The sequence below is a fragment of the Phalangium opilio genome, unplaced genomic scaffold, assembly GCF_054372755.1.
Source record: "Phalangium opilio isolate 3A_F unplaced genomic scaffold, DU_Popi_V2 ptg000089l_1, whole genome shotgun sequence".
Taxonomy (NCBI): domain Eukaryota; kingdom Metazoa; phylum Arthropoda; class Arachnida; order Opiliones; family Phalangiidae; genus Phalangium; species Phalangium opilio.
Genome location: NW_028324194.1, coordinates 6,034,778 through 6,046,901, shown reverse-complemented (window position 1 = coordinate 6,046,901; position 12,124 = coordinate 6,034,778). Strand labels below are relative to the sequence as shown.

Here is a 12,124-nt window from a genome sequence, read left to right as displayed (position 1 = left end):
GATTCGGTCCAATGGGACATCCCATTGGAGCGAAAACCCGCACTTCTCCGAGTTTCGGATTCGGTCCATTGGGACAAGAATGCATGCGCATATACACCTGATGGAACTAAAATGAATTTAATTCCCGGGAGCGCAAAGATTGCATCTTTGCAAGCAAACTTTTTCTTTGACTTATAATAAAATAATGGTCAAAGAAATTGAGCACCATACGCGAACATTCTGTAAAATATTAAGCACCTATTTTAGTTTAGAAGAACCAAATACTTTCAGATCCCCGAAAATTTACTTTTTAAAGGGAATTGTATTTTTTTTTATTATTTCAAGTCCTATTTATCACGTTATCAGCTAATTAATAGGAGAATATTTTGGAAAAGGTGGCAGCTAACTATTAGGAGAATATTTTAGAAAAGGTGGCAGCTTATTAGTAGGAGAATATTTTGGAAAAGGTGGCAGCTAATTAATAGGAGAATATTTTGGAAAAGGTGGCAGATAATTAATAGCAGAATATTTTGAAAAAGGTGGCAGCTAATTAATAGGAAAATATTTGGGAAAAGGTGGCAACTAATTAATAGGAGAATATTTTGGAAAAGGTGGCAACGAATTATTGGAACCATTGTTTTGGAAAAGGTGGCAGCTAACTATTAGGAGAATATTTTGGAAAAGGTGGCAGCTAACTATTAGGAGAATATTTTGGAAAAGGTGGTAGCTAATTAGTAGGAGAACGTTTTGGAAAAGGTGGCAGCTAAATATTAGGAGAATATTTTGGAAAAGGTGGCAGCTAACTATTAGGAGAATATTTTGAAAAATGTGGCAGCTAACTATTAGGAGAATATTTTGGTAAAGGTGGCAGCTAACTATTAGGAGAATATTTTGGTAAAGGTGGCAACGAATTATTGGAACCATTGTTTTGGAAAATGTGGCAGCTAACTATTAGGAGAATATTTTGAAAAATGTGGCAGCTAACTATTAGGAGAATATTTTGGTAAAGGTGGCAGCTAACTATTAGGAGAATATTTTGGAAAAGGTGGCAACGAATTATTGGAACCATTGTTTTGGAAAATGTGGCAGCTAACTATTAGGAGAATATTTTGGAAAAGGTGGCAGCTAAATATTAGGAGAATATTTTGGAAAAGGTGGCAGCTAACTATTAGGAGAATATTTTGAAAAATGTGGCAGCTAACTATTAGGAGAATATTTTGGTAAAGGTGGCAGCTAATTAGTAGGAGAATATTTTGGAAAAGGTGGCAGCTAATTATAAGCAGAATATTTTGGAAAAGGTGGCAGCTAATTATAAGCAGAATATTTTGGAAAAGGTGGCAGCTAATTAATAGCAGAATATTTTGGAAAAGGTGGCAGCTAATTAATAGCAGAATATTTTGGAAAAGGTGGCAGCTAATTAATTGGAAAATATTTGGGAAAAGGTGGCAACTAATTAATAGGAGAATATTTTGGAAAAGGTGGCAACGAATTATTGGAACCATTGTTTTGGAAAATGTGGCAGCTAACTATTAGGAGAATATTTTGGAAAAGGTGCCAGCTAACTATTAGGAGAATATTTTGGAAAAGGTGCCAGCTAACTATTAGGAGAATATTTTGGAAAGGGTGCCAGCTAACTATTAGGAGAATATTTTGGAAAAGGTGGTAGCTAATTAGTAGGAGAATGTTTTGGAAAAGGTGGCAGCTAACTATTGGGAGAATATTTTGGAAAAGGTGGCAGCTAATTAATAGGAGAATATTTTGAAAAATGTGGCAGCTAACAATTAGAAGAATATTTTGGTAATGGTGGCAGCTAATTAGTAGGAGAATATTTTGGTAAAGGTGGCATCTAATTAGTAGGAGAATATTTTGGAAAAGGTGGCAGCTAATTAGTAGGAGAATATTTTGGTAAAGGTGGCAGCTAATTAGTAGGAGAATATTTTGGAAAAGGTGGCAGCTAATTAATAGCAGAATATTTTGGAAAAGGTGGCAGCTAATTAATAGCAGAATATTTTGGAAAAGGTGGCAGCTAATTAATAGCAGAATATTTAGGAAAAGGTGGCAGCTAATTAATTGGAAAATATTTTGGAAAAGGTCGCAACGAATTACTGGAACCATTGTTTTGGAAAAGGTGGCAGCTAACTATTAGGAGAATATTTTGGAAAAGGTGGTTGGAGAATGTTTTGGAAAAGGTGGTAGCTAATTAATAGGAAAATAACCTAACCGAACCGAACCTAGCCTACCCGAAACCAAAATATTAAAATTTTAATTTAAAGTTAAAAATTGATGGAACTACCATTAAGATTATACTTCATTTTAAGCACAATTTGTTTATTAATTCTAAATATCTCTTGCCTTGAAAGGAATGAAAGTGAGCGTTTCAATTAGTATCACGAAACATTTAATTTATATATTTTAAAACTGCACCACCGAATCGCTGACGGCTATCGTGTTTCAAGTTGTAGGGCATATTCGGACGATTGGGATTTCGGTCCATCGGGAATATAGCCATTGGGCTAAATTTTGAAATTCTAGCCAAACATTTTCTGTCGAATGCGATTCTGTCCATTGAGATTCGGTTGAATGGGAACCCCCCTCAGTCAGGACTTCGATTTATATAGATATAGATGAGAGATCATTAATTTTTTTAATGTTTTTCCTTTTATATTAAGAAAAAGGCCGTTATTTTAAGGTATAATCCATTATGTTGTCTACCTGAACTTTATTATAGATCTACCTGAACTTTATTATAGATCTACCTGAACTTTATTATAGATCTACCTGAACTTTATTATAGATCTACCTGAACTTTATTATAGATCTACCTGAACTTTATTATAGATCTACCTGAACTTTATTATAGATCTACCTGAACTTTATTATAGATCTACCTGAACTTTATTATAGATCTACCTGAACTTTATTATAGATCTTTTCCTTTAAATAGCACTTACTTAATTTTAAGGGTTCATCCGTGAAAAACTCCAATCATAACTTATAAACGGTGGACCTAAGGTCAAAATGTCATAGAACCTTTTCGACACAAAACTGACCATTGAACCCAGCTTACTTTGGTCCTACCACCATTTATGGACACCCTGTATTATGGTTTCCTTCGTAGGTCCGTGAAAATTGACAAACTTGAGGAGAAATACATTTATTTGTTTGCTTTTAGGATTACAATCTCATAATGCGATATAAAGCTAAAATTAACGATGTTTCGTATATATCAACACCGTGATTTGATGTATACATTGTTTTCCGTGTTATTCAGATTAACTATTGTGTTTGTGTTTCATATTCACCTCCTAAAAAAGCAATTCGCACCTGGAGGAGGCCTTGGGAAAATACCATATGTTGGCGTGTTATCGTAAATTCGTAAGATATGTTCCGTAAGTTTGTCACTGGTTAATGAGAGCTTGTCATGAAGTCACTAAGGTGAAACTTCATAGATTCTCGTAAACAAGCATGGTGAGGCGCTGTAAAAGGCTTAGTACAGACTGAATTGAAATATGGAAGTCCTGCAAAATTAACCACCGAGTGTAGTCTTCAATTCTCGCTTGTCGTTGTCGAACTAGCTCGAGCTGTAAGTCTCTAGCATTATGAAGTATTGGTAGTGTCATACTTATGGAACATATCTTATAAACTTATGGTGTAGCCTTGTTGAAAACTTCAACTATATAAAACTACTACAACATTATATTGATTTGTATTGACATATTCGGCGTTGGTACACCAATCTTAAAATGCATTGCAGTTTCGCAATTATATTAGCTACATGTAGGACTGTAAATTTGACCGTCGTGTGCTTAATCTTGGATTTTTGAGGCAAGTCCCTTTCCGGCTGTCCAGTTTCAGCTGGTGCTAACTGACCAACATAGTTTTTTTACTTCGATGACGTATCTGTTTGTATGTTTGTTCACAGTTGGCAAATCGGGGCAAACGTGTTCGCAAATTCTAGACCGCGTTCGCAGTTCACAGAAATCAATATTGCCTTCTACTCCATTATCATCGTCGGGGTTAAGGTGTACCATAAACGCTGACTCTCTAAAGGGACCGGAAAACGCCCGCCTTCCACTGTACAGGGTCCTCTCTGTCATAACATCGGGGGAAGCGATGGGGTTTGTGAATTTGGGAACGCTCAAGGTCTTTTGTGATTCATCATAGTTTTACAAAGCAAACGTGCTATAGAGGAAAATCTGTCCCGTTTACCGGTCCCTTTAGAGATCTAGCGTTCATGCTTCCACTAAAGGTTCACGCAATTGCGGTATTGCTTATCACTTATCGGGAATCTCCTTATACCCTAAATTCCCAAAAATTGTTAAAGAGGCATACGTTAGAATTCAAACGTTAACAATAGCTATGTTTAAAATTATTTTAGGAATAGAGTTTCTTAAAACGATTTAACTAGGATTAAGGTAAATTAATAGCGATTAAAATAATTAATATCAATTATATTTATTTAATTATTTACGAAAAACCTTTTCATTGAGTAGATCGTCTCGATTCGGAGAGGTGTATTTTGGTTTCCCAACTTGTTTAATTTGAATATTGTGTTTGAATCGCTTGTTGCCTCAAAATATAATATAAGGTTAAGGAAAGAGCCGAGGCGAGGTAAAACGTTTGGGGACTTTTAGACTTGTTTTTATTTTAACCCTTTTCTACTGGTCAGAACAAATTGGTCGCCACGAACGGTCAATAACTTGCTTCAACGTATAATGATCATCTTCAAATGTATGTGAAAATTACCAAACATCACGACAAATACATTTATTATATTAAATTTAAAATTACAACCTCAACATAAAATTAAAATAAATTACAGTTTTTTTATATGTTAAGTTTGTGAGCCATGGATCACTACACAATACTAAAATTTACAGAGTTATTGAAAAAACACCATAAGAATAGAAGACGACAATCTGAACCCCCATTGAACGCAACCTAAGCCAAGACTTGACGATTCGGTAAGACACTACCAAAGCGCCGAGGATGCAGGGATGACTTCGTTTGCCGCTTATGGGGTACAGATTCTACGTTATAGCATAAGATCATATGATATGTACCATAAGTATGACACTACATATACTTCGTAATGCTAGAGACTTACAGCTCGAGCTAGTTTGAGAACGACAAGCCACAATTGACTACACTCGGTTTTGCAGTCCATCTTCTTATTTAGTCTGCATTACTAAGCCTTTGACAGCGCCTTACCAAGCTTCGCTTTAAGAGAATCTATGACCTACACCACTTCATGACAAGCTTTTATTAACCAGTGACAAACTTTTGGAACATATCTTATGAACTTATAGTTTTATAGATTTGTGCTCCACCCCACTCTTTCCTCCAAGCCTCAAAAATAAGTCTTAAACATAAATACCATTTATGGGGGTCAGATTGCTGTCAGTTTTCATGTTTTATAATTCCTAATTTGTTCCTAAAATCAGGAAAAACTCTAAAATGCTAATTGACTTGTGTGGGTGACAATGATTAAACGTGATATTTTTCTCTTAACTGTCGTTTAAGTTTACGTTACGGACACCTTAATTGTTGAAAACTTACAATACACATCATCTATTTCGAAGAAAACTACACCGCATTGAAATGTACAGAAATATACTGCCATCGTAGACTTATGATTACAATCTATTAAATGTATTAGAATGAGTTTTAAACAAAACCCAAACATTCCTTTGTTTTGATAATTTCTCATCAATTTTCTTAACCATTCTTCTTTTATATTAATACTCAGCATAGTTGATTAGCTTTTAGAACTTTGCAAGCGCCATTTAGTTATAACCTTTTGGGTTTTGAAAACTTAAAACACGTGCTTTAATAACGTGACTAATATCAAATTAGAAACTTCATGTATCTGGCTAACATAGAGGTCAACAACCAATAGCACAAAAGCCTTCCAACGACACGTCTTTTATACAAATTACAGCCTGCAAGTTGCAACTGTGAAGAAAAAGAACTATAAATGTAGTCAGTCACGTACGATCTCAAGGAAAACAAGATGGTCCTGGTCGATATATCACTTTTGCACGCCCTCTAGTGACTAGAATTAGTATTACTATATTCATTTTAAGATGACCCCGGCTAGTTTATAATTTTAGATTTTTTTAATTGTTTATTAAATAGCATTCCTATTATGCATAAAATCAAACTAATAATTAAACTACAGTAACTTACTCATGTTCATTTTAAACTCAAACTACAGCACCTTATCTTTCTCTCTCTTGCAAATTTTGACGGGCTAAGGGCCTCGGGAATCGGGTTCTCACTGCGCACATATTTTAAAATGCGCTCGGACTAAACAAGTATCTGTGGCTCAGTGGTAGCATACCGGTTTTCCGATCAGTAGTGTTAACGTTGGTAGCATATATATATAAATATAAATATAAATATATTTAAGTTTAGCTACCCAGATACATCTGTTCGCGTTTCAGAGCATAACGTATGAATTTGAATAAATTCCAGAACACGAAAATGGGCAGGGAGAGGGCGTGGAGAAGGCGCCCAGCTAGTAATAATAAAGGCTCTAATGGGCGGAAAAAGGGGGGACCTGGGGGTAATTTAGGGTAGAAACGCGCTAAAAGAGGGGCAAATGTGGGAAAAAGAGGAAAAAGTGGGGTTAGAAAATGTTCCGTATATAAGCGTAACTTTTTCGCTATCCGCTAGATGGCGTAAAAGTAAAAATATGAAGATAATATACACGGTGCTTCTGATAAATCTGCCCTAATAAGAGGGCATGTTCTTTGGGTCAAAGTAAGTGCAAAGTGTTAAAAACATGGGGTCTGCAACAATTAGCAACGAAGTCGGTGATGTGGAGGCTTGCGAACACGAATAGTTGAAGGTTGTGAAACAATCAAGAACATGCCAGGAATGATTCGTGCAACATATCGAATAATCTTTCGAAAGACGCGCCCGTGTTTGTATTACTGTAACGTTGTTCGATTAAAAGCTATCGAAACTTCTATTAATTCTAAACAAGTTGATGAGGTTGAATAAGTTTTCCTCTACATTTATTACTATTTCCTTGTTTTAGGGGCCATTCTTTCGGGGCTTTTTCTTCGTTGCTAATTGTTGCAGACCACATGTTCGTTACCACTTTCCACTGAGATTGACCCCAAGAACACGACCTTTAATTTATGAGATTTTCCAGAAACACCCGGTTTAGATAACTTCAAAGGGAAATATATATTGGGATAAGTATAAATGAGAGAAAAGGGATTTGGGAAGTTTATCCTCAGATGAACGTGTCCCATCTTCTCAAACAGTTGGAAGTTAAAAGAAAAAAGATAACTTCCGCAATGTGAGCGACGAGCGAAACGACAAGACCCAGGAACCAAATCCAAAAGGGAAAGTGAAATTTAGCAAGGGCTATGTTCCTGAACGCAACCACTGGTTTCTCAAATTTGAGGTAATCGAAGTAATACTTCTCGAAATTACTTTCACGACGCAATCCATCCATTTCGAACGCGAACGACAAACTGAAAAGAAAAGGTCATGTTACTGTACATACATTCCGCTTGACAGAAGGGGATAATAGAAGAAGGATGCCACTCTGTATCCTCTTCATACTTAAGTTCTGTAACGTCATTCTTCCCAGTCTCGCCTTTTTTGTTTGCTTTCCCGTTCATCAAACTTCAAATGGGCATCGCACCGTAAGGTGATTTCTATAATTATTTGGCACTAAATCCCCAGCAATCAACCCACCAACCTCGTCTTATGGTGGGACAAAAATCCACAAGCGCGTCTTGCCAAATAGTTAAGCGCTAATAGAATAGCAATGAGGGAACTATTTATCGCGTATGTGATTCGGTTTAGTAACCTTGCTCCAAATATTACGATGTTGGAATGAATGACGTTACACTTACCCCGCTATGTGGTACACTTCTCTCGAAGAGAAGTATTATATACTTCTGGCTTGATCACTATCAATGCCAAGGCTATTAACCTTAAAAGTTTGCTAAGGATTTACGTGAACGAAAACGTGGCACAGAATACGATTTTTACCTTTGCTGAAGCGCTTCGTAGACTCGGTTATTGCGTTTCCTCAAGCTTCGTGATATCGGGTAATAGACGAGATCGACGCGTGACAAGCTGCTAATGTGGATCATCCCTCTGACTTCAGGCTTCTTATCGGGATACTTTTCAAATATTTCCGTGATAAATTGGGCAAAATTCTCGGTTGTAGCGTAAATGGCCATTTTCATGTTCGTGGTTTGCAACCTCCTGAGGAAAACGATCGGAAACTGGTCTAAGAATTCGCTGCGCAACTGCAAATCAGGATTCCGGCAATATTTTGCGTAAGGCCGCTGTATTACACGAATGAAAAAACAAGTCACGTAAAAAAATTTACGTATTAGCTAGGTGTGGTTGAGGTGGGAAGAGCGTGTTAGTTTCGTATGTGCGAATGTAGTACAGTATTCATGTTTTCTAACTCGCTAACTTAATATTCGAGATGGCCCAACGTTTGGTGTACATTAAGTTCTTACCACATCTAGATAAAAAGGTCTTTTCGCCTATCCAGCTTCCACAGACAATCCACAAACATACACACTCACAGATCATAATCGTAAAGCCAGTATGTCTTTCACAACGTAGATAAAAACCTATAACAAATACACATTGAAGGGTCAGGAGATATTTTCAACGACAACTACAAATAAACAGCAGCAACCCTGCCTTTACACATAGTGCCCTTTCCGTATGAAAATGAATCTCTCATTCTAGCTACCTTGCCCGTATTCCACCAAAATAGTCCAGAGGATAACTGTCGATTTTCAATAAAATCATGCAATTTTTCAAGAAAGCATGAAACTTGGTATAAAGTTAGTTTGAAGTATATTAAGTCAATTAAAGATTGGAGGCATTCCGTATCTCTGTTGTGACAGCCGTGACAAGCCGTCAAAGCGGCCGTGAAATTGTAAACTCACCTAACATCATTTTAGGTAGCGCCCCTCGAGATACGCCGCCTTCGAGCTATAGAGAAAATGTAGGGGTCGTGTATAAAGCAAAACTCTCCGATTCGTAAGAGCTCAGTAAGGAATGAAAGAAATTTTCAATAGAAAATCAAACCACGCACTACAAAATGAGAAAAATAATTTAATTCCTAACTGCCATTATTGAACATTATACAATAACAATTTGGCAACATAATTAAAGGCATAATTTCGCATAAGCACAACTCTAAATAACACCTGTTACTATTATTAATAAAAATATTTAACCATAAATATTATTAGAGTTGTAAACAATTTTTTTAATCATTCATGTGTAAAACCCTCTATGGTATAAATGTATTTCATTTTAATAGCAGTAAACACAATAGGAAAAAAGTTACTTCCAATAAAAGACACTCCTTATACATGAAAGCCAGTATGAAGTCTTGTCTAAGAGAACATTTTAAAGTAACAATTTCGCAACATAATTAGAGTCATAATTTCGCAACATAATTAGAGTCATAACTTCGCAACATAATTAAAGTCATAATTTCGCAACAATATTAAAGTCATAATTTCGCAACAATATTAAAGTCATAATTTCGCAACAATATTAAAGTCATAATTTCGCAAAATAATTAAAGTCACAATTTCGCAACATAATTAGAGTCATAATTTCGCAACATAATTAAAGTCATAATTTCTCAATATAATTAGAGTCATAATTTCGCAACAATATTAAAGTCATAATTTCGCAACATTTAAGAATAAGCAACTGTCAACCAGTAGCGTCGCTAGGGTTTGAAATTTGGGGTGGCTAAATCTGGGCAAACTAGTTATTATAAGAACTTAATAAAAAAAATTGCATAATGGGTTCATTTGAAAATGTATAGACCTTTAAAACTATCCGTAAATTTGTGTCAACGTGAAATTATTCGTATTTTAAAGATATACAACCTTTTTTTGATAAAAACTACGGAACCGATTATGAAGGATTTTCACTCGTCTTAAGTTTATTTTTAGTTTTGGTTAGCTTTTAGTCCACACTGGGACTCCCTTCGAAAGAACATGAAACATTTTACTTGTCTCCATCTGTTCTTTTCTTCAAAATTGTACTGTTTGATTTTGAAATTCATCTCTGCAGAGATGAAACTTAACGAAAATCATTATAATTTTTTATATATTGCTACAGAATTTTAGGTTGCTAACAGCAATTTTTGGTAAGCTTTACGGATTAATTTGGGCTAAGTTTCGAATTTAAGGGGGGGCTATAGCCCCCCCCCCCAAAAAAAGGCCTAGCGACGCCACTGCTGTCAACATTTTTATGTAATAATTTGAGAACATTTTAATTATTCTTCACATTTTAAAGATCGAAAAATATTTTTATGATACAGGCACTCAGTTAGAAATTCGGTATCCCAATACTGCTAATTAATGCTTGTTAAGTTGTAAAGATCTGAAACTTCATGGTAAATTTTGGTATTGCGGTGATAGAATGGATGTTTTTCTGGTTTTTTAGGTTATTTACGGGGTTTTGCATGACAAAAAAATCAGGACTTGATATCATAGTTGTATAGTGCAGAGCGTGGTTCACTATGAAGTTACCGGAATTTTTCTTTTATAAAAGTAGATTTTAGCTCACGTCGTACTTAAATCCAAGTTAAATTATACTTCGGCTTAATTACGAACAAGTTCGTGTTAGTGAAAGACGATTCTCTAAATTTAAAAGGAAACGAAGAAACCGAGATAAACTGGGAAATATGCTTCTTATGTCAAAAAAATACCACTGAAAAACTGACTTGCCCTGGCAATTATGAAAATAGATTTAAAGCAGTTGGCAATAAAACAATTTCCGAAACCCATAGAGGGTTTTACACATGAATGATCAAAAAAAATTGTTTACAACTCTAATAATATTTATGGTTAAATATTTTTATTAATAATAGTAACAGGTGTTACTTGGAGTTGTGCAACTTGTGCTTATGCGAAACTATGCCTTTAATTATGTTGCCAAATTGTTATTGTAAAATGTTCAATAATAGCAGTTAAGAATTAAATTATTTTTCTCATTTTGTAGTGCGTGGTTTGATTTTCTATTGAAAATTTCTTTCATTCCTTACTGAGCTCTTACGAATCGGAGAGATTTTTGCTTTATACACGACCCCTACGTTTTCTCTATAGCTCGAAGGCGGCGTCTCTCGAGGGGTGCTACCTAAAATGGTGTAAGGTGAGTTTACAATTTCACGGCCGCTTTGACGGCTTGTCACGGCTGTCACAACAGAGATACGGAATGCCTCCAATCTTTAATTGACAAAATATACTTCAAACTAACTTTATACCAAGTTTCATGCTTTCTTGAAAAAGTGCATGATTATTTCAGCTATCCTCCAGACTAAAAACCGGAGTTAAGGAGAAAATATCTTAATCCGTTTCGATACGGCCGTCCGTCAAATGAACCCTAAACTTTATCCTCGCCGCAATCTAACCGGGTGAATACTTTGACGATGCCGATATTATTTCTTTCCCAATACTTTGAAGAGCCTAAAGAGGATCTTTTCTTAACTATAGGCCCAGACAAATTTGTTTTACGTCCATCCGAAGTCGGAAAATTGCCTTTAACTCATACCATAGCGCTAATGTATTTCCTCTCGCAATTCTATCACTTTACGAGCTCCAACGTGGTAGCGGATCTTGCCTTAATCTCTTTCTATCCACGCTTGTTTTTCGTGTACCCGGGGTTAACTCACAAACACACATACACAAACACACACACACATAAAATCCATCAGCGCAATACCTAGGTGTGATTATATAACCACACCTAGCTAAAAATTGTTTCAATTCTAGTCTAGTACACTCTGGGTAGGAGTGTTCTCTCCCATTTTCGGTGTAAGCGATTTTCGACGAGAAACACTAAACCAATTGGAAGTTAGAAACTGTACCCCATAGATGTTGTTGGCACACTATTCATCCCTCAATTTCCCTACCCTTTCACTAAGTACATCGCCATAGGGTGCTTTGGCTTTTCTAGGCTAAACGGTCCCTTTAACGAACTGAAATTTAAGTCCAATTTAAGTGTTAGTGACATAATTTTCGTCATCCACAAACTTAAAATTGGGAAAAATCCTTGAACAATCTAGTTTATTATGATATGTTTGCTATTTTATTTGGTTTCGTAGCAATTCATAAAATTGCTATCA

At 35.7% G+C, this 12,124-nt stretch overlaps 2 protein-coding genes across 3 annotated transcripts in view; one reads left to right on the top strand and one right to left on the bottom strand.

The window, feature by feature from the left end:
* LOC149647201 (uncharacterized) overlaps window positions 1-12,124 on the top strand; it is a 55,795-nt gene that overhangs the window by 8,638 nt on the left and 35,033 nt on the right. The window lies entirely within an intron of this gene.
* Window positions 7,082-8,657, bottom strand: LOC149647203 (uncharacterized). Its single transcript, XM_089849712.1, has 2 exons — window positions 7,996-8,657; window positions 7,082-7,469 (listed from the first exon to the last, which is right to left on the bottom strand). Exons 1-2 carry the CDS (start codon window positions 8,193-8,195, stop codon window positions 7,226-7,228), a joined length of 444 nt encoding a protein of 147 aa, XP_089705838.1. The 5' UTR covers window positions 8,196-8,657; the 3' UTR covers window positions 7,082-7,225.